The 18895-nt window shown below is 41.9% G+C and overlaps 1 protein-coding gene across 5 annotated transcripts in view; it reads right to left on the reverse strand.

Moving 5' to 3' along the window:
* PHACTR1 (phosphatase and actin regulator 1) overlaps window positions 1–18895 on the reverse strand; it is a 314482-nt gene that overhangs the window by 50679 nt on the left and 244908 nt on the right. For all 5 annotated transcript variants that reach the window (XM_075084044.1, XM_075084041.1, XM_075084042.1 and 2 more), the window contains 2 exons: window positions 9083–9413; window positions 1325–1533 (listed from right to left, as the gene is read on the reverse strand). In XM_075084044.1, coding sequence (XP_074940145.1) covers window positions 1325–1533; window positions 9083–9413 — 540 coding nt within the window. The remainder of the gene's footprint in view (window positions 1–1324; window positions 1534–9082; window positions 9414–18895) is intronic.

An 18895-nucleotide genomic window follows, 5' to 3' on the forward strand; every position in this document is an offset into this window, starting at 1 on the left:
AGGAAAAAGAAATTAAAATATCGCTCCACAGAGGGGAGTGGAGAAGAAAGGCTTGTTTCAGAATTTATAGTAGCATCTGTAGCTTCCTCTGGCACAACGCTTCTGAGCCATGTAATAGAATGAATAATTCAACCTCAGAATCTGGGCAGGCAGCAGAGCTACAGCATGAGGAAAGAGAGAGGTATCTCTCTCTCTTGCAACGTAATATCAAAACATCCAAGGTAGCACTAGAAGGGATCAAAAGCCAATCAGAAGCAGCACAGATCTCTTGTACATTAATTGACACTGCTTCTCAGGCAGTGACAGTAGCAAAGACACTGTGAAAACCAGTGGTCTTTCATGGCTTAAGCTTGCTTTCGTAGGCTTGCATCCAAAGCAGTTCGAGCAGGGAAGACAGACACAAGTGGACAGAGAGACACAAACCCATGAGGGGTTTTGGGCCTTGGCAGGAACGTGAGATAGTGCAGTTCTGCTCTGTTTCTTAGTTTAAGAGCAAATACTGCTTAATTTCACTTGTAGGATACAGGGGGATTCTGAGAAGATGAAATATGCTTGTTTTAGAATCTTCTTTCTGTGTGTTTTAAAAAGGGTGTTGTTTGATTGTACTGCTCCCAGATTTTGGAAGAAAAGAAATCCAAGGGCCTGAATCTTCAGATTGACCTGCAGGATGACGAGCAGTTGTCACATGCAAAGTACTGTATCTTGTCTTCAAGGGAGAGGCCTACAACGCCACACCAAGGCAGGAGATGGATATTCTCACACAGGTCAGGAAGGGGCCACAGGTCCCTCTCCAGACTGTAACTGCGATATGGCTATCAATTAACCTCTCCTCTTCTTATCTGAGCCCAATTCTCTGATCGTGATCCCTTTCAAAGTATGGGCAGACTTATGATTCTGTCATGATTTCTTACTATATATAAAAGCTCTGATTCTGTATTGGTGGCACTTATTTCATCCTCCTGAAATAGCTATTGAGCTGACCTTGACTTAAGCCAAAGGCAGGGCTTCTTTACACCGTGGACACTTGGGAAAGTGAATCCAAAAGTCAATTTGGAAATGAACTAATAGAAGCCAAAACCAGTAATTTGAATTCTGTCTGAGAGCTACCCAGACAGGGATTAATGCAGATTAGGGAAATCACTATAAATTCATACTACTTGTTATTGTGGATTAATTTACCAAGCATCCCCATGTAGTCACACCCTGAGAGATGCAAAAGCCATGGTCAAGAAAGAAAATTCACAGGCCTTGTGTTTACCTTGTGTATTGTGAGTTCAGAGTACAAATTAAATACATGAGAAAGGAAAAACAGCATGAGTCTTACTTGTAAATAATGAGTTATCCTCATCTTCATCTTCCTCTTCCTCCTCTTCCTGTCTTGGGTACAGGCAGGAAGAGTCTTCATAGTCAGTTTCATGAGGCACATTTTCTTTATTGTCATCGCATTCGATCACAACAGTTGGCACTTGTCTCATGTCTGGAAGGCCCCCAGGTCCTGTTTTTGTAACACTGTCACCTGTGTGTAAACCAGAGCTGTTGGGAAAGAAAAACAAACAAATAAACTAAAGGAAAGAGCTCAATGGAAGATGGAGCTGCTTCTCTCACTGTATTTAGGAACACAGTGGTCTTTCATCCCTTTTTGAGAAGAAATGAGACAGAAATATCATGACCAGCAAGACATCTAATGGGTTTAAACTGAGTACGTGTTAGATTTAAGGTACAACACTTGTTAGGGAGAGGTAGGACAGCACGCAGGCAGAAATACTGGCAGCCAGGACTGAGAATTAAAGATCTGTGGCAAATACAGCCTCAAGGCTTAGCGAGAATTGCACCAGCTACTCAGGCTGATAAACATGTGTTCAGCCTTCAGAGGTCTGTGTGACCTCTCCACTGGCATGCAGGCAGGAAGGAGAAAATGTCTCACCTGAATGCAAAAGGTGGAGTGAGAGAGTGGGAGGAAGGGAAGTTATAGATTGTAGAGGAGGATTGTAAAAAGGCAGAGAGAAACTACGACTTGCACTCCTTGGGCAAGATGATGTTGATTGACTTGAGGGGAAGGCAAGGGCACAACTCTCTGAAGTGCAGGGGACCAAGCATGTGAAACTGGGCTCGGAGGAAGGAGGCACTGGGAGCTGGTGAGAGCAACAAGGGACGGAGCCAAACCAAGGAGGTTTGTTTGCAAATAGCACGTTATATGTTGCGGGGGCTGCAGTGACGATAATCCTTCTCCTGCCCTGGCTTCTCACTCCAGCCAAGTGCTGGAGATCAATCTGAATTGGAGCTAAGATCGTATTTCTTCTGTCACATAAGGTGTGATTGATCATTTCCTGCAGCTTACTAAGTTAAGACCTGTGGTCAGTACTGCTACCATCTAGCTCTGTTTATGTGTTGATTTCAAAGCCCTTTACCGAGGAACATATCAATACAAGTAGGGAAACCGAAACTGAGAAGGTGAAGATCAAAGTCAAACAAAAGGTGAAAGGAAAAATCAGGAAAAGAATCAGGTTTCCTAAACCATTTTTATCTAACAGGTTATGCTGCTTTTCCAATGTGAAATGAGAATGAGAGACTGGCAGGCAAAAATGATAGCTGCTTAGGTTTATTTGTGAGTCAGCAGAAACCACCCTCTCTCTCAAGTCCCAGCTGAGGCAACTGCTATATGAAAGATGGGGAACATTTGCGTGTTGGACACCCTCTCTATATCAAACTCCCATTTTACTTTCCAGAAGAACATGGGTGTGAAAACAGATGTGCTGGCCGAGTTGCACTTGAGGCACACAAATTTGGGTCTGACCTTATCAAGTGCTGAGTAGCCTCAATTCCCTTGAATATTTTAGCTGGCTCAGAATACCTCTGGTATTCTGAAAAACTGTTGTATTCTTCTCTTTAAATTATTTTCTACTGAGTCAATTTGAAACATTTCTCTTTCTTCTAACGCTAACATTAACATGGGCTCTTAAATGGCTGCCAGATAACATCCCAGAGAGACTTTACAGAATGTACTTCTGGCTATATGATGCTAGTCCACAATGTGCTTACAGATTAAGGAGAAGAAAAGGCTTCAGATCCTGTAAGCAAACCATACCATGCTGTTATCATCATCTTTGGCTTCAAAGAAATAATTCTGTTAATTGCAGCATTTACTACTGCAGACTAACCAACAATGAGATGCACAGCTTTTCTGGATGCCTTGAAGAGAGAAACTCAATTTTCTTAGTGATAGTCCATGTTTCGTACCACAAAGTAAGAGAGATTCATGAAGAACTGGCTTGTGATTTTTTGTATTAGACTTCAATGAATTCAACCCAAAAAATTTTATCCCAGAATTAGTTTTAAAATCCATCAGCTGAATTCTCCTAATGACACATAAATGCACTACAGTCTTTAAAAACTTTCAACTAACTTAATTTAATTGCTTCAATAATTTTAATTTTATGAACTTTGTTTTTAAAATCTGTATTCTCTGTAACCTATTTTTGTGTAACGCTTTTTAAAAGGAAAGGTATGAAATTCAAAAGCCTGGAATTAAATTTCCAAGAGAAACTAAAATGCTGTGAAATTCTGTTAACATTGTTAAACAAAAAAACAAACTGGAAAACCTTCCAACGGTGAACACAACCACTGGATCATTCAGTTAATTTTAAAACAATACATACACAGAGAGTAAGTACAAGTTCAATAAGCCCCTTCTGGAAGTACAAATGAAATGAGCAAAAAGTAGTTTGGCATCCAGGACCATGTGGTGCTTCCCTGTTCTGCGAAGGATGTATGTAGGTTACATGCAGATGCATCCTTGTGAGCGTGCATACAGGGTAGCAGTTATCAACTTGGTTCACCAATTTAGGTTACCAAGCAGGTATTGGATGTCAACAAGATTTACGAATTACTACAGAGGATCTTTATTTGAACTAGTGATCTAGAAATCGGTGGCTTCTCATCTCATTGTAATTTTTCTGAATCATCCACTTTCTTGCTAATACTACTTTCTATTTTAAGCCCCTCATTTTTCTTGGTGTTTTGTGTTCATCTTGATTAAAATCAGCCTTTTCAACAGCGTTTTGACTAAGTCAGCTGTCTAAGCAAAGCACTTACAAAATACATGCAGTACTGCAGTATACTTAAGAAAGACGAATCAAGGTCACTGGAGTTTTCCGTTGTGTATAAATTTCTCTGGGTCATTAGCAAAAACCCCACATGGTCAGGTGGTCTGCACCACAAAATTTTTTAAGCATTATTTACCAAAAAGCACACTATTGTTTCAGACAGTCCATTTTAAATCAGCTTCGTGTTTTGCCACAAAATTAGAGAACAAAGCTACAGCTAAGCAAGTACTTGTTTTAAGACAAATGTATCTCAACACATAGATTTGAATAATTCATAGCTGACTAGTACAATCACTTGCAATTACTGTTGCATCATCTTTACATGATCAAAACTGCAAAAGTTACACCACTATAGCTTAAAATATTTCTAGTGAGAAAATATTTTAATGAAAAATCAGAATTTAAGCGTATGAGTGACTCATGGTACAGACGAAATCGAAAAAGAAAGAAGTGAAATCCCTCCTGTAAAATCTAGTGGGGAAAAAAACGCATGCTTCTCATCTGTCATCCCAGGCTCTTTGATTTTGGAATACACAGTTACATTTTTATCAGCATGTTTTCAGATCCACAGTACACCCTTCTGTACTTACCGGTTAAAACGAAAACTTGAAAAAACTTCAAACCATTGTATATGCCTTTCTATAATACAGGCATATGTGTGAGAGACAGAGAGAGAAGGCAGAGCTATAAATATTGTGTTTCTATCCTTAGGCAATGCTAAAGTTTAGACAAAAAGCAATTCTCCTGACAAGTTTTAAGGAAGATAAATATTTTCTGACTCAAATAAGTTTTATAAGATTTACAAGACACTGGCAGGAATGTCTAATGCATTTCATTTCATAAATTTACAGTCTGAAGCTGAACCGGGTGTCCCAGAGGAACTGGTCTCATGCACTGTCATTTTGGACACAGCAATTTTTCACTGCTCTGCCACGGATGCAATTCAAGCCCAAAGTGAGATATTGCCACTTAACAGCTCTTTAGTACACACACTGAACAAACGGAGGCCTCGATTCAGCTGCTAGTGTACAAGAGCCCACAGAGTAATTGAAATTAATTGTCGTCTTACGAGACAGACCGAGAACTATGTGGGCAAGGCAGAAAATAAGGCCATTTCAGATCAAGAAGCTGCCTCCCTAAGTCAAAATTAACATACATTCCAGTGGCACAAGAAGGTTTCTAAAGCTTCTTTTGTGGCTCTTCGTGACACACGGCTTTTGGGCATGGTCTTTCTTCTCAAATTCATTTGTCTGTCTTCTCAAATTCTTTTCAGTCAGGAAACCTTCTGCAGATTTTGGTGGCAGGGCTTACCAGATTTTCACCAACTCTTAGAATGCATTCTGAAATGGTAAAAAATAGCCCAGACCTAGCGTTTTACTTATGCTTGACAACATACCCTTTGGGCTGAAGGGGAAAGTCATTTGCTTAGGGCACAAATGGGCAACAGAGGTTACAGAAAAAAGGTTACGTTGAAATTACACTCTTCTCTGTTTCAACTTAATCTATCATAAAGCTGGTAATTTATCAGAGAAAATAGAGGCAAACTGGCAGCACAAATGACATGTCATAATACTCATACTATGACAAGGGACAGATTGCCCTTCTGAGGATAGGTTATGAATAGACGTTATGAGTACCAGAAAACGTTTGCAATCAAAAGCGTTAAGTGTGCAAATGAACTTAATGTTCTGTAATGTCTGTAATAAAACTGAATAAAAAAAATCCAGGAATTAACTGCCATTTTAAGTCATAAGAACAACTGGGACTTGAATAGCTATTACACGCTTTTAATGTACCTTAAGACATTAACTGATTAATATGCACTAGGTCTAGGTGAGGCAGTGACATGCAACCACTCCTGCAGAGGGGAAAATAGAGGTAGAGAAGGTCAGTAGATTTCTCAAGGTCAAAGACAGCAAAAGAACTTCTGACTTCCAGGCCGGTACAGAGGGACAGCTCATTTTTCTCCGGCAAGCTTCTGGCTCATTGGCAAAGCACTGATTTCAAGTATCAGCCTTCAGATGCTGTTAGACTATACAGATTCCAGAGACCTCATCTGTGAAAGCAAAAAATCCAGATTGCTAGAGGAAGTGAATGGTCTAGTCTTTCATTGTTTGCTCCTGTCCACACTCATAGTCCTGGTGGAGAGAAGAGTTGTAACGTCTAAGAAAAGTTTACCGAGCAAAATGTGGAATTGATACAAAATGATTATGGATTCAGTGAATATCAATGGAGTTTAACAGACTTGAGGAACTTCCACTGCACTAGGAGCATAGAAACTAGACACAGGGAAGAAAAAAAATTATCCTAAAGGAAAAAGAAGACAAAATTTAGAGCAGAATACTGATCTGCCCTCATCTACATAATCCTCCCCTATTAAAAACAAAATACTACTCTAAATAATCCCCCAAATTACCTGACTTGGCAGCATTATTACTGTAAGATCATGGCAATTATTCTATAATGTTGTAGGATTCTTTTGAGATAAAGACTGAGATCAGCCAAAATAAATGCTGCCAAAGAACTTAGCATTCTGCAGAAGGTGCCTCAGAGACTTGTCAGGCTCTCTCGTCTCCTCAAGGTCATTGACCCAACAACAGTGACCCAGTATCATGTTATCCTAGAAGGAACAGTAAAGCTCAGGAACCCACTGCATATCCTATGCATGCAACAGATGTGAGCATACTACCAAATTTTAAAGAGAGGAAAGCAGATCTAGGATCTGTGCAGTTTTACAAAGCCCTCAGTACTTCCGGGCTGAAGTGTCCAGTGACAAATGCTGCTGTATGATTTCCGCTGGGTTTAATCCAGTTTTTATACAATTATGGGAAAAGAACTGTTGTCAAAAATACTAGAAAATAGTGGCATTTGGTGCAAATAATCCTCTGCCAAGTTAAAAACATGTATTTTAAAAATCTGCACAAATTTTCAAGAAAAGTTAGCAAATTTACTAAGACCACAATGTGGCATGAAAAAGCAATTTAAGTATTTAACAGCAAATGTCAGGTCCACAGACTCTTTTACCTGTAAATACTATGAAAATAACAATTGCTGTTTCAGAGGAAACAGTCATCACCTATTTTCTCTCTTGTGAATGCAAACATTATTGATTTGTTTTGATGAGGAGAATAACTGAAGTACTCAATACTTTATTTCATGATTGAAATAATAGCCAATCAACAAAAAAAGCCTAGGAAAAAATCAACTGCCTGCAATATCATGAACTAGGATTCATTTTCATTTAAAATGTGAAGTATCAGTGCCACAACCTTTTCTTATTTCTTCCTACAAAGCGAGGCAACTCCTTTATATTGGGAAATGAATCCTTGCTTATTCAGCTTTTAACAAGCAGCAGAGCTTCAGCTTCAAATTAATAGTTTAAACCAAGCAGCATCACCTTCTTTAAATCAGTTGAACGTATTTGTATACATAAACATGATGGATGCCTAGAAATTGGAGCATTCATTGCTGTGGGGCAACAGATGCCACAATGAAGTCATACTCTGAGAGATGTCACTGGGCTCAGGATACAAAGTACCTTCTGCACACACTGTGAGCCAGCCAGTAAGACATCTGACCTATGCTGGGGACGCATGGGCAGTGCAGCCTCAAAGGAGCCTTTGAGAGACACCAGTTATCCTCTGTGCTTGGTGCACCAAGCTTTGGGGTGATGCAGATGCATGTGACCAGCCCTGCTGGCAATGTGAGAGGTAACTGCGTAGTCATTGGGCATAAGGGGAATGTGGATGCTTTTTCCGATCCTACTGCTGCAGCCCTTTTACTGATGGGAAGAGGAACCTCTTTCACAGCCCTAACAGTTTTCCCCCAGCAGAGATTTCCCCCCCACTGCAGAAACATCAGCCCCCCCTGATATAGCCACAGAGGTCTCACTAAGCCTGGTACTAAAATAAGCTGGCAGTATGGGACAGCCTCGGTCCCCTGACTGTTTTTCATGCAGTAAGGAGAACCTGCCATCCCTAATCAAATTATTTTTAACTATGCACTATAATGAAGGTAATATTATCACAAACAGGTATTGGGGCAAATCATTAGGCATTTTGTCTGTTAGACCACATATTTTCACCTCCTGTCTGAGAGAAGGATGATGTGAGGCTCGTAGAACACACTGCCTATAAAGCTGTCCTTGGTACTAAATAGAACGTCATTTTTTGGACTACCTTCCCTGTTCTGGGGCTTGCTCGGTTTTCCTCTACAAGATGGAATATATTTTCCAAAGCTTGCTGATCTTGCAGCCTATGAGGACAGCTTGGCTTTATACAACATGCTTCACTTAGACTATCTGAAGCAGCTTTCAGAGATACCCACAAGTGACAATAACAGAAAACAGCCCCAAGGTGGGTAAGGCTTTTCTGATCAAATGTACAACCTTCCTCCAGATGCAGATGGCTAAGAAGGTAGCTGCTGTGGAATGGGTTAAATACTTATTTTAAGATCAAACATATAATTTAATTTAAATTAATTGAAATAGTATATTAAAACCTCTCTGAATAACTTGTAGGAAGTCCTTATAGGTTGTTTCAAGCTAATTGGTAACACTAGTCACATGCCCTGGTTGAGTGGCACATTTGGTTTTTATTGCCCTTTTGTGAATCTTCAATTTTCTCTCTCTTTTTTTTTTTTTTTTGCAACCCTCCACATAACTAGAGCTTTGCAGTTATGAACTTTGCAATATATATTGCCAGCCTGTCCTATTAACATCTTTTCCACTGGCTGTATTATTGAGCTCCTTGAACAGGACAACAGGGTCCAGAAAATGTGGTCTTTTTCTCCTTTCTGCCACAAACTTGTCAAACAAGCCTGGAAAGGCTCTTTCCCCTTCTCTGTTTCTCCAGCAGTGACAGCCCCAGAGGAGAGGCCTCATTCAAATACTGTCAACATAACTCAAGTGGTGATATTGATACTGAGGTTAGCAGGAAACAGTGCACATCAATATGTAATTTTAAAAGGTGATCCATTACCTTTCTAGCCTTTGCATGGTCATAGCTAGTGTTTTGTTCAGTTCCTCTATCATCCGACACCCTGAAGGGTGAATGGGCAACGTGCTGGACCCAGAAGGCAGGTGCTGGCTGTGGCTGCCGTACTGGAGCTGGTGCTGGTGAGCTGCTAACTGGGATGGCAGGACAGTGTGATGGTGCTGGGTCAAAGGCTGCTGGGAGCTCTTCTGCGTTGAATAGGTTGAGAGAGAGAGGTCTGGCCCCCCTAAAGGCATGCAAATCATGACTTTCTTTGGAGGTAGTGGAGGTGACAGTTTAACTGGCATACAAGGCAGTTTCACAGGAGCGCCAGGATCTAAAACAGAAGAAAGAGAGGCCCTGGTATTATTTTTCATGTCAGTGAGATGGAGAACAGAGTATCTGCCTGGGCAAGCAGGTACTGAGGTTGTTAGTCAACGTGGGAGTGTACACCCCTTCCCTGCTGCGACAGACAGCTCTGTGTAGCGTGTACTCGGCCCGGTCTTCAGGAAAAATACTGTTACTTTGCAGCACTACCAAGTCTCACAAAAAACATCCCAGGGCTGTGCACGCCCCTTAATAAACATGTTAAGCAGTGCTTAACAAGGCTCATAGCATACTTTGATGCTTTAAAGGCCTAATCCTCCAAAACGGCCCTGTGAGGTAAGCACAATGTCTCCTGCTCAACAGACAGGCAAACGGGGAGAGCAATTCAGTGTCTGAAGTTACAGAATGACTCACCACCACTACTGCTGGAGCAAAAGCTCAGGGTCTCCTGATCCTTCGCAGCCACTGCAGTGCAATTACTACAAGTCACATTTCTTACAGCTTTGTAATGTGCAAAACATCTGGTGTTAAAAATTACATTACAGGGCAAGAGAGAAAAGAAATAGGGTTTGAATACTAAACAGGATGGGTCTGGAAAAACGAAGGGTACAGGAGGAGAAAATGATAAAAGGCAGAAGATTGTTAGGATTAATGTTTTATTTTACAGAAGACTTGGCAGGCACTTTTCTCTGGACTCACACACTGAATTTTAACCTTTTTAGCGCTAGGCATGTTCCTTGAATCACACAGTTGACCTGCCAGGCAAAGACTCCCCTGACATGGGAAATCGATGAAAGGTCCACAAGCAAATCTCTTTGCCAGGACTCAAATGCAATATGGAGACTTTTGGAGTTCCACTGTGGAAAGTTTTCAGATGGGAAAAGAAGTTAATGGAAGGGCTTATATATCCCAGGATGGGTGTGGGAAATGGCCACCATCTATGCTAAGAGCTAAAACGAAAGCAAATATATATGCTGAGAGCTGCAACCGTGAGTTTGTGTTTAGGAAGAAGGTAGACCCTTTCCAGCCTGGAATACTACAGACATTTGGCTCTGCAATGCAGCTCTGTGGGCCGGGCTTGCATGCTCTTTGGCCTCTTGTTGCTTCAGTTCACTCTTCTTGCTGTAACATGGTAAAGGAACTGAAGGGCTAGAATCTTCTTTTGACCTGAGAAAGCTTGGGAGTAAGATGTTGTCCCCCAGGTTTCAAAGGTCATCACCCTCCTGAGCGATACCAGATTTCTAAAGTCCTTTTCCAGATGGTTCTTTTTAGCAATAACTTTCCTTCTCCTTGCCCCCTTTATTCCTTCCTCCCTTCTGGCCTATTCTGGGTATTGCCTATGTTACCATCCATATCTACTAGACAGGGCGCACAAGGTTGATACTAGGATTTCCAAGCACTAACACTTCTTGAAAATTATTAACAACAGTAATGTGGAAAAAGACCATGCATGAAGCCAAGCTCACATATGACCTTAGACTTTTTTTAGTGCTAGTCATAGCTTCATTATATCCACAAGAAGTATCCACTTGATACTAGTGTTTTTACTATGCTAGGAACAACACACTGACAGCAAGTATTCCCTTTCTTCGAAGGGCTTACAGGCTATAGACATAGGAGAGGTAGAGGGTGCACAAAGATGAAACAGAAACATGGAGAGAAAGTGGTCTTCCCATGATGCGGAGTGGAGAGAGTTACAAAGAGCAGAACTCAGATCTTTCAGTTTTCAGTGCAACATCACATCCACTTGAGATGTCTCTTGAAGGCAAAAATTCTAATGGCTCCGCCAAGGCTGAAATTTAACTTATGGGCTTGCCAAACCACAGGGTGCTGCCCTCTCCTCTAAAGCAGATTGCCCCTTTACAGTAGAAAAAAACATACTTTCAGGACTTCCTATTCAAGCACAAGACGGTCTCCAAGTTACTGTGTTTTTTCTTACATACTGTGTATGTTTCCTCTTTGCATCCTCCATAAAAGAACACACAATCTTCAATAAAAGATAAATAACAGAAAGAGTAAAGAGTAAATTGTATAGAGCCCTGAGAATAAGGCTTCTATGGGATTTGTAGCAAGAAAGTGTTTTCGTACACTTGTGCTCCAGGCAATTTAACTTCTAGAGCTGGTCTTGAATTACAAAGATTACACTGAGATCTGCACTTCCATTTTGAAAAGTGCAGGTTCGATTGTTGGTTTACACTCTTCAAAACAAAGGTATAGACCTTTAGTTTCCATTTAGGTTTAAATAAATCCTTCACACCAACAGGTTTCAGTGGTATCAGTGCTGGGTGACTCCGCTGGACACCTGCCAAAAATCTTGTCTTATTTTTAACGTAAGGCTTTATTCAGACCAACTGTGTTTCACCCAGATTCTTAAGCCTGCCTGAATATGGCCCTATTACTTAAATAGAGCCTTGAAAATGAAAAAGAGGCATTAAATCTACTTGTCTGCCCTTCACCTTTGGGCCAATTCTACTTGTCTGTTAAAAAAAATGGCTAAAAGGAGAATGACTGCAATAGGAGATGAGTTCGATCCATTCGTTTGGAAACGTGTCAGTATTTCTTCACCGACATTGGTAATGGAGACCTTGTACTGCAAGTTTTACTGCACGGTCAGATCAGTGAGCATGCTGAACAAATAGGCCTTGCTGAAAACCGTGGGCTCCAGGCATGCTGTTGGAAACTGCGCTACCATCATCTAGAGTAAACGAGAGAACTTGTCCCTGGGTGTAAGAGTGAGAAGACTGTGTTTTACATTTCTTTCCTGTTTAATTTCACAATGTATGTGATGTATGAACCAGGGGTGGAAACAGTTATTGTTTCCAGCATGGAATATCCATCAGACATGGACATCTGTAGATGAACAAGAAGCTGGACAGTGGAAATATGAACAAGGAGTCTGTGATAAGTGTCTTCTCAGTGGAACATTACCATGGTCTTAAATCATTGCACAAAGCACTCATATGACAGAAGAGAAGCAAACTGTGTGAAGCCAGGTGTGCAAGTCTGATTAATCTCTTTTGGCTGAGGTTCTTCATGCTCAAGAGAATAATGAGCAATTTTGCAAGATATTGGTTCCCAACAGGGTTGTGACCACTCAGCACTGTGCATGGTTAAGTAGTAACTGTGCCAGAATTGATGATAGAGATGTTAAGACATAAAAAACTTTCCACTGCTGATTACAATAGATTACTTAAAAGACGGTGTGGATGCCACAATATTTGCTGCACATCAGACCTATGACAAACAGGTCTGCCCTTACCCCTTCCATATAGATAATTCTTCTAATACCTATAGTTACTGCATTTCTGCTTGCGTTTTTCAGGAGGTAGGTAAATATACTTTTACTCTCTGCACAGAAGGTGTGCCCATGTGTGGTTCTTTTGATGTGTTTGTGGTACACTGAAGCTGTATGCTAACTACACCAAATCTGATGCTTCTCAGCCATTGAACATGGCTGGAGAGTTGGTCAGCACATGTTGCAGATACAGCATTTGCAGATAGAGTGCTAGGAAGTCCCGGATGTATGGCAGCAAATACTGCTCCAGCAGGGCTGCTAGAAAATCCTCCCCTAGCACAACTACTGTATGGAGTAAGAGGGCATGCCTGGGAATCCTGGGCTTGCAGCAGAGCTAGCTGTGTTTGCTCTCCTGCCAGTGGGATGAAAGCTCTTGACTCCCTGTGATGCCAAACAGAAGCTAGCATTGTACCCCAACAGCAAGGAAGGCCAAGAGCCTCCTGGGTTGTAAGAATAGAAGCACAGCCAGGAGATCAAGGGATTATTCCCCTTCTATTCAGCATTCCTTGGACTGTATATACATTACTGTGTCAAGCTTTGGGCCTCCCAGGAAAGCCATCAAAAACCTAGAATGAGTTGAGCAGAGAGCCACCACGATGGTTGAGGGCTGGAGCACCTGTCCTGGCTGGACAAAGCCCTAGGCAACCTTTTCTGATCCCATAGCTGGCCTGCTTTGAGCAGGAAGTTGGACTGGAGACTTGCTGAGGTTCGTTCCCACCTGAATGACCTTATGCTATGACCTTTGCTGTACTATAGACAAGTAATACAACTTGTCATAAAGTTAATGAGTTACTCTCTAAATTCCATCCAAGTAATGAATTCTGTGACGTGTGAAAAAAATGTGCAAAAACCAGCATGGCCTGTCGAGGGAGCTCCATGGTGGAAATGAGCTGATATGCCTGATATTTGCTGGCAGCATTTGGGCAAGTAGCTTTTACTTTTTCAGGTCTTCTCTCCAGGAATCACTTGTGTCTAAACAGTGGGAGTCTCCTTATTTCAATGAGTTTTTTGGGCAGATTCATAAAGACAAGTTAAAAACTGTTCTGAAAGATCTGCCATGCACCTCCTGCTGACTACAGCAAGATCTGCAGCCATGTCTTCAGGGAAGATTTGAGACTGAAATTCCTTGCTGTTCTTCTGCACCATGTATGCATCCAAGGTTCAAGTTCAATTTGGAGAACACAAGCGAAGCATGCTTAGCCTAACGGTTGAAAAGTACAGCTCTGCATGAATTCCCATGCAGAGTCTTGAAGAGGGTTTCAAAGATGAGAAGATTTCCTGCTGCCTGTATGTGTTAGGTACTCCCCCCCAGGTAGCGGCAGGCAGAGGAAGTGCGGAGAGAGCAACTGCATCAGGGTCTAGTTTCCCACGGGAGCCTGGGAGCGCTGGTGAAGGAAAGCTGCTTTTGCTCTGCTGCTTATCCCTCAAGCACACAGTGGAAAGAGAACTGTCCACTGCCGCCACGTGAATGCAACCTGTCTTCATGAATGTGGCCTGCCAGAGCAGGCACCAGGAGGCAACGTCACAGAGGAGGAAGTGTGTGGATAATGCCTTGGGATCTACAGAGGAGCCTTCTGAGACACATGTGACTGTTGCATCATAAAATACTGCAGAGAATATTTATTGGATGAATTGAGTTGTAAATACTTTTATAATGTTGTAACTACCAGCTGTGTTGTGGCAATGCAGCAGGACACCAGGCATCCATTTTCTCAAACCTCATCCTTGGCTTGTCTGCATTATCAGAAGTAACTTTTGGAGACTTGTAACATTTCCTACCCTGTTAAATGTTTGCCTCTAATTATGAATTAGTTCTTACTCTACAGAGAAATAAGTGGCAAGCACAATCTCAGAACTAAAAATGCGTTATGCCTTTCCTCAAAATCCTGAATTAAGAAAGCAAGAGAATACAAAAGGTATTTTCAAAGCTTAAATACAATAGCTGAGTGGCCATATACAACCAGGCTACACCCTACTAATATTAGGCTAACTTTGGGCTCAAATACACTGAGCTGTTGTTGAGATCCCAGCTTAGTGGCATATATTTTGTTCTCCAATGTTTTTGGGGACTTTATGGGTTACTGGCAATTCAGCTGTTTGAATGGAGAATATCTAATTAATTTCAGAAAACATTATCTGTGCTGGTGAGAAGTAACAGCTTAATGAATCATGATCAAAAGGAGTTTTACACCACTGGGGTATGTTGTCTATCAAATCAGATGTGACCAGTCTTGTTGCTTTTGGCCATTGAAGATTTTATGATAATCTGGAGACTTTACCCCAGCAGACCAATTAAATTTGGTCCCAGGTGATTATTTCAGCTCCTCCTACATTTTCAACGAAGGGGGCTGAAAATGTTGTCCTAAATGCCAGGGTTCTGCTTGTGATATGGAGAATTAAAATGGTGAAAGAAATTCTGTCCATGAATGTTGTCCAATAATGATCGTATCTGAAAACGAGAAGAAAGCTCACCAGGAGGTGACAGGCCAACAGCAAATGAAGAGCAGTGAAACAATGGTATCAAAACAGTTAAGGATCAGGCTTTTCTCCTAGGGTTGCCTGCCTTCTAGGGCTGCGTGGGCACTTCCACACCCAGTGCTGTGACAGGGACATCCCCTGTGGACGCAGCATCATCAAAACCGTGGAAGATGGCGCTAGGCAAGGCACGGAGCATCTTCTGCAGCAGCAGTGGCATCACTCCCAGTGGCTGCTCTGCAGTCTGCTCTTGGCTCTGTCCCCATTCCTGCAATGTCCTATCCCCACAGTACCTCCGCCTTGAGAAGAAGCATGCCAAGGTTGATTGATTTATATTTGCTAGAGACAATTCTCTTTTCCTGTCACCTTTAAAACATGTCTTTTCTTTTCATTCTCTCCAAAATTAAATGTGCTCTTATATGTTTTTTTTAAAGCCTGCTCTTTTATGTGCATTTCTTATCAGGGGGAAGGCCAATCTTTGTCTTGGCACAGGCAGATAGATGCTTGAGATGGTTCACAAATGCTTTCAGAGGTGACAAATGTTTCCTTTCCATTTCTAAAACCTGTATTAAGTCCTTTGCCAAACCCTGCAAGTCAGTCTTCATGCCTTTATTGAAGAACTTTGGGATAAGTTCACAGCAAGAAGGCGGTTAGACTCAAAGGAAGCTTTTCTTTCCTCAAGTTTTGTACTTTAAATATTTCTCCTTTCTTTTTTTCTGCTGACCATGTCTGTAGTGATTTTATAATATGCTTATATAAAACATGTCTCTATTAAATAAATATACATATGTACAAATACACATATACATGTACCTTGAGTACTGTGTGCAGTTTGGGTGCCACAGTATATTAAGGACGTAAAGCTACTAGAGTGTGTCCAGGGGAGGGCCACAAAGTTGGTGAAGGGTTTAGAGGGGAAACCGTATGAGGAGCAGCTAAAGTCACCTGGTTTGTTCAGCCTGGAGAAGAAGAGACTGAGGGCAGACCTCATCGTGGTCTGCAGCTTCCTCACAAAGGGAGGAGCAGGGGCAGGTGCTGATCTCTTCTCCCTGGTGACCGATGACAGGACCCGAGGGAACGGCAGGAAGATGTGCCAGGGGAGGTTTAGGTTGGATATTAGGAAAAGGGGCTTCCCCCAGAGGGTGGTGGAGCACTGGAACAGGCTCCCTGGGGAGGCAGTCACAGCACCAAGCCTGACAATTTTAAGAAGCACTTGGACAACGCCCTCAGAGCCATGGTGTGAATTTGGGGCTGTCCTGTGCAGGGGCAGGAGCTGGGCTCGGTGATCCTTGTGGGTCCCTTCCAACTCAGGACATTCTGTGATTCTATGATATCTTAAGACAGAAGCGAAGAGGCAGTTCTGCATTTTCAGATGTGTACCTGAACCCTTCACAAGATCAAATCTCCCTTTGCAGTCTTCTTGAACGGAGCTACCAGACCATTAAAACACCGTCACTCTCCATTAGCCAAGCCCAGTATGTCTTAATCTGTCCTTCAACCTTCTCAGAAAATCTTCAGTAGAAAAATGGGTATGCAGCAAGAACAGAAAATTCTTCGCCTCAAACGCCAGAATTAAAATTTTACTTGTTTTCTCACACACAAGCTGAGGATGTCTCTGGAGTAATTAGTAAAAGAATACCATTAATTCTGCTTCTCACTGATGAGGGTGCTTCATTAGGATTGATTGCTCATTTCCAAAGATTATACACGGCTAAAATAATTACCAGTGGAGAACACAAGGCACTGAACGACAGGTATATTCTTTAGACCACCAAAGTAAATGGACCCTTAAGAATAAGTTTAATGCTTTTATTTATAAGGTTTAAATGAGGCTTTCAGTTCCACCAGGAAATATGTCAATTAAATTAGGGTCCTGTGACTAAATCTGAATCTCTGTTCCTTTTCCCCGAGGGTTCTGTATACGCATGTACAAGAGTGTCTATATGCACATACAAGAGTTTATTTAAGACTGGATGATAGACCACTAAAGGCCACCACAAAGTAAGAGAAGTCACAGTTCTATTTCACTTTCATTGGAAAGTCATCACCATCAGGCAATTGACTTATGCGGATAGCTTCAGCCCAATTCTACTTCACACAAAATTTCCAGCTGCAAAAACACCCACACCAGAAGCCTTCATCCTTTGATTCTTCTGCTATCTCTTACAAAAGAAAGGCTTATGAATGAAGGACATTTAGTATCTGAGTTTTCTCCTATGCTATTCTTATTTTTTTTTTATTTCTTCCATGTTGGCCTCATTTCTGAGCAGCTTCTTATAATTGGGACAGAGTGTTATGGGAGATCATAGGAAGCTAGTTTTGTCCTCACCTGAAGCCATTAATACTGCTGCCTGGCTTTGCAGGCTGCAGAGCTGCCCATTCCGTATAAGGCAAAACACTAACCATTATGTGTAGATTTTGGCAGGCAAGAAAGAAAAGAGATTTCACATAAAATGAACAAAACCATACAGAACAAAAATGTGTGGTCATCCAAATAGAAACGTGCAGAGACTACATAAAGGTATGAGAGAAAACCAGAACATGCCCTTTCCTAATGAGCTCTTTCCTGATATATATCTTAACCCAAATAAAATGAGTATTAACTGTGAGGACAAAAAACCCATCTAGAATCTATTAGTGTAGGCTGAGCGTTTCTCACATCAGCCCTGAAAAGATCAGGGCAGTGTTGACAGAAGAAGATCAACCCAGTGAGAAGACTGGTAGCTGCCCCAGAACAGAGGTGCAGCACACCTCATCTTGAAATCAGGGTTTTGAGGTGAGCAGCAGCTGCAGTTATGAGCAGACTGTTCAAAAGGTGCAGGCAAGCATTTAGGGAACCATTTTTTGGTCTATGTAAATGTAGCCATCCTTTGCTTCAGTGGTCTAAATGAGAGACTGGAGAGAGGAGACCCACCAATCCCCCTTCCACATGTACCTAGAGCTCTGAATCACAAAGAGCCTGGACACTTGTGAAAACATATGGAACACAAAAATGAGCCTGTATTGTCTACTCTTGCTAGCTGCCATGCAGTGAGAGATAAGCTGCCGCATAAACTGCAGGGCACCAGAATGCTGGTCTCTGGGAACTGGAGCTGCCCATCGTCATCAGGACTCACCAGTGGGTGGGGAGTAGTCAGAGCAGGGGTGGAAGGGGGAGCAGTTAGGCAGGCAGTGTAAGCAGGGAAGCAAAATGGCAAGAAGCCATGAGACAGAATTGACTGTGTAAGGATCAGGGGCCAAGTAAAAGACAAACACATGGAAAGTTACAGGGTGTGTGCAGGGGGACCTGCCCAGATGGCAGTTGAGGGGAGAAGCAACAAAGAGCAAAAGGAGAAAGGAAAACTCTCTCTTTCCCCTCAACCCTCACCCCTTTTCTCATTAAAGGCATTTAAAGATATCCTAGTATTTTCCTGATACTTCCTTTCCCATTAAAGCACATCCTGCAATTTTTGTGGTGATGGTAAGTCTTGATGAATAAGACGGAGGAGGGTTAGGAAACGCAGCGGCGGTCTTAGGTAATTACAGCTGAGAGGGGAAGTGCCCTGAAGCAACCTTGATTAAGTTATAGCCTGAAAATGGTTCATGATTCTCGCCCTAGGTACAACACAGATACATTACCAGTACACACAACAACATGTGCAAACAGCATTACAGAAGGAGGAAGGACACTGAGAACCTTGGTGTAAGGGCAGGTTTTCCCAATAAGGGAAAAGGTGGTGGTG

The sequence above is a fragment of the Phalacrocorax aristotelis genome, chromosome 2, assembly GCF_949628215.1.
Source record: "Phalacrocorax aristotelis chromosome 2, bGulAri2.1, whole genome shotgun sequence".
NCBI lineage: Eukaryota > Metazoa > Chordata > Aves > Suliformes > Phalacrocoracidae > Phalacrocorax > Phalacrocorax aristotelis.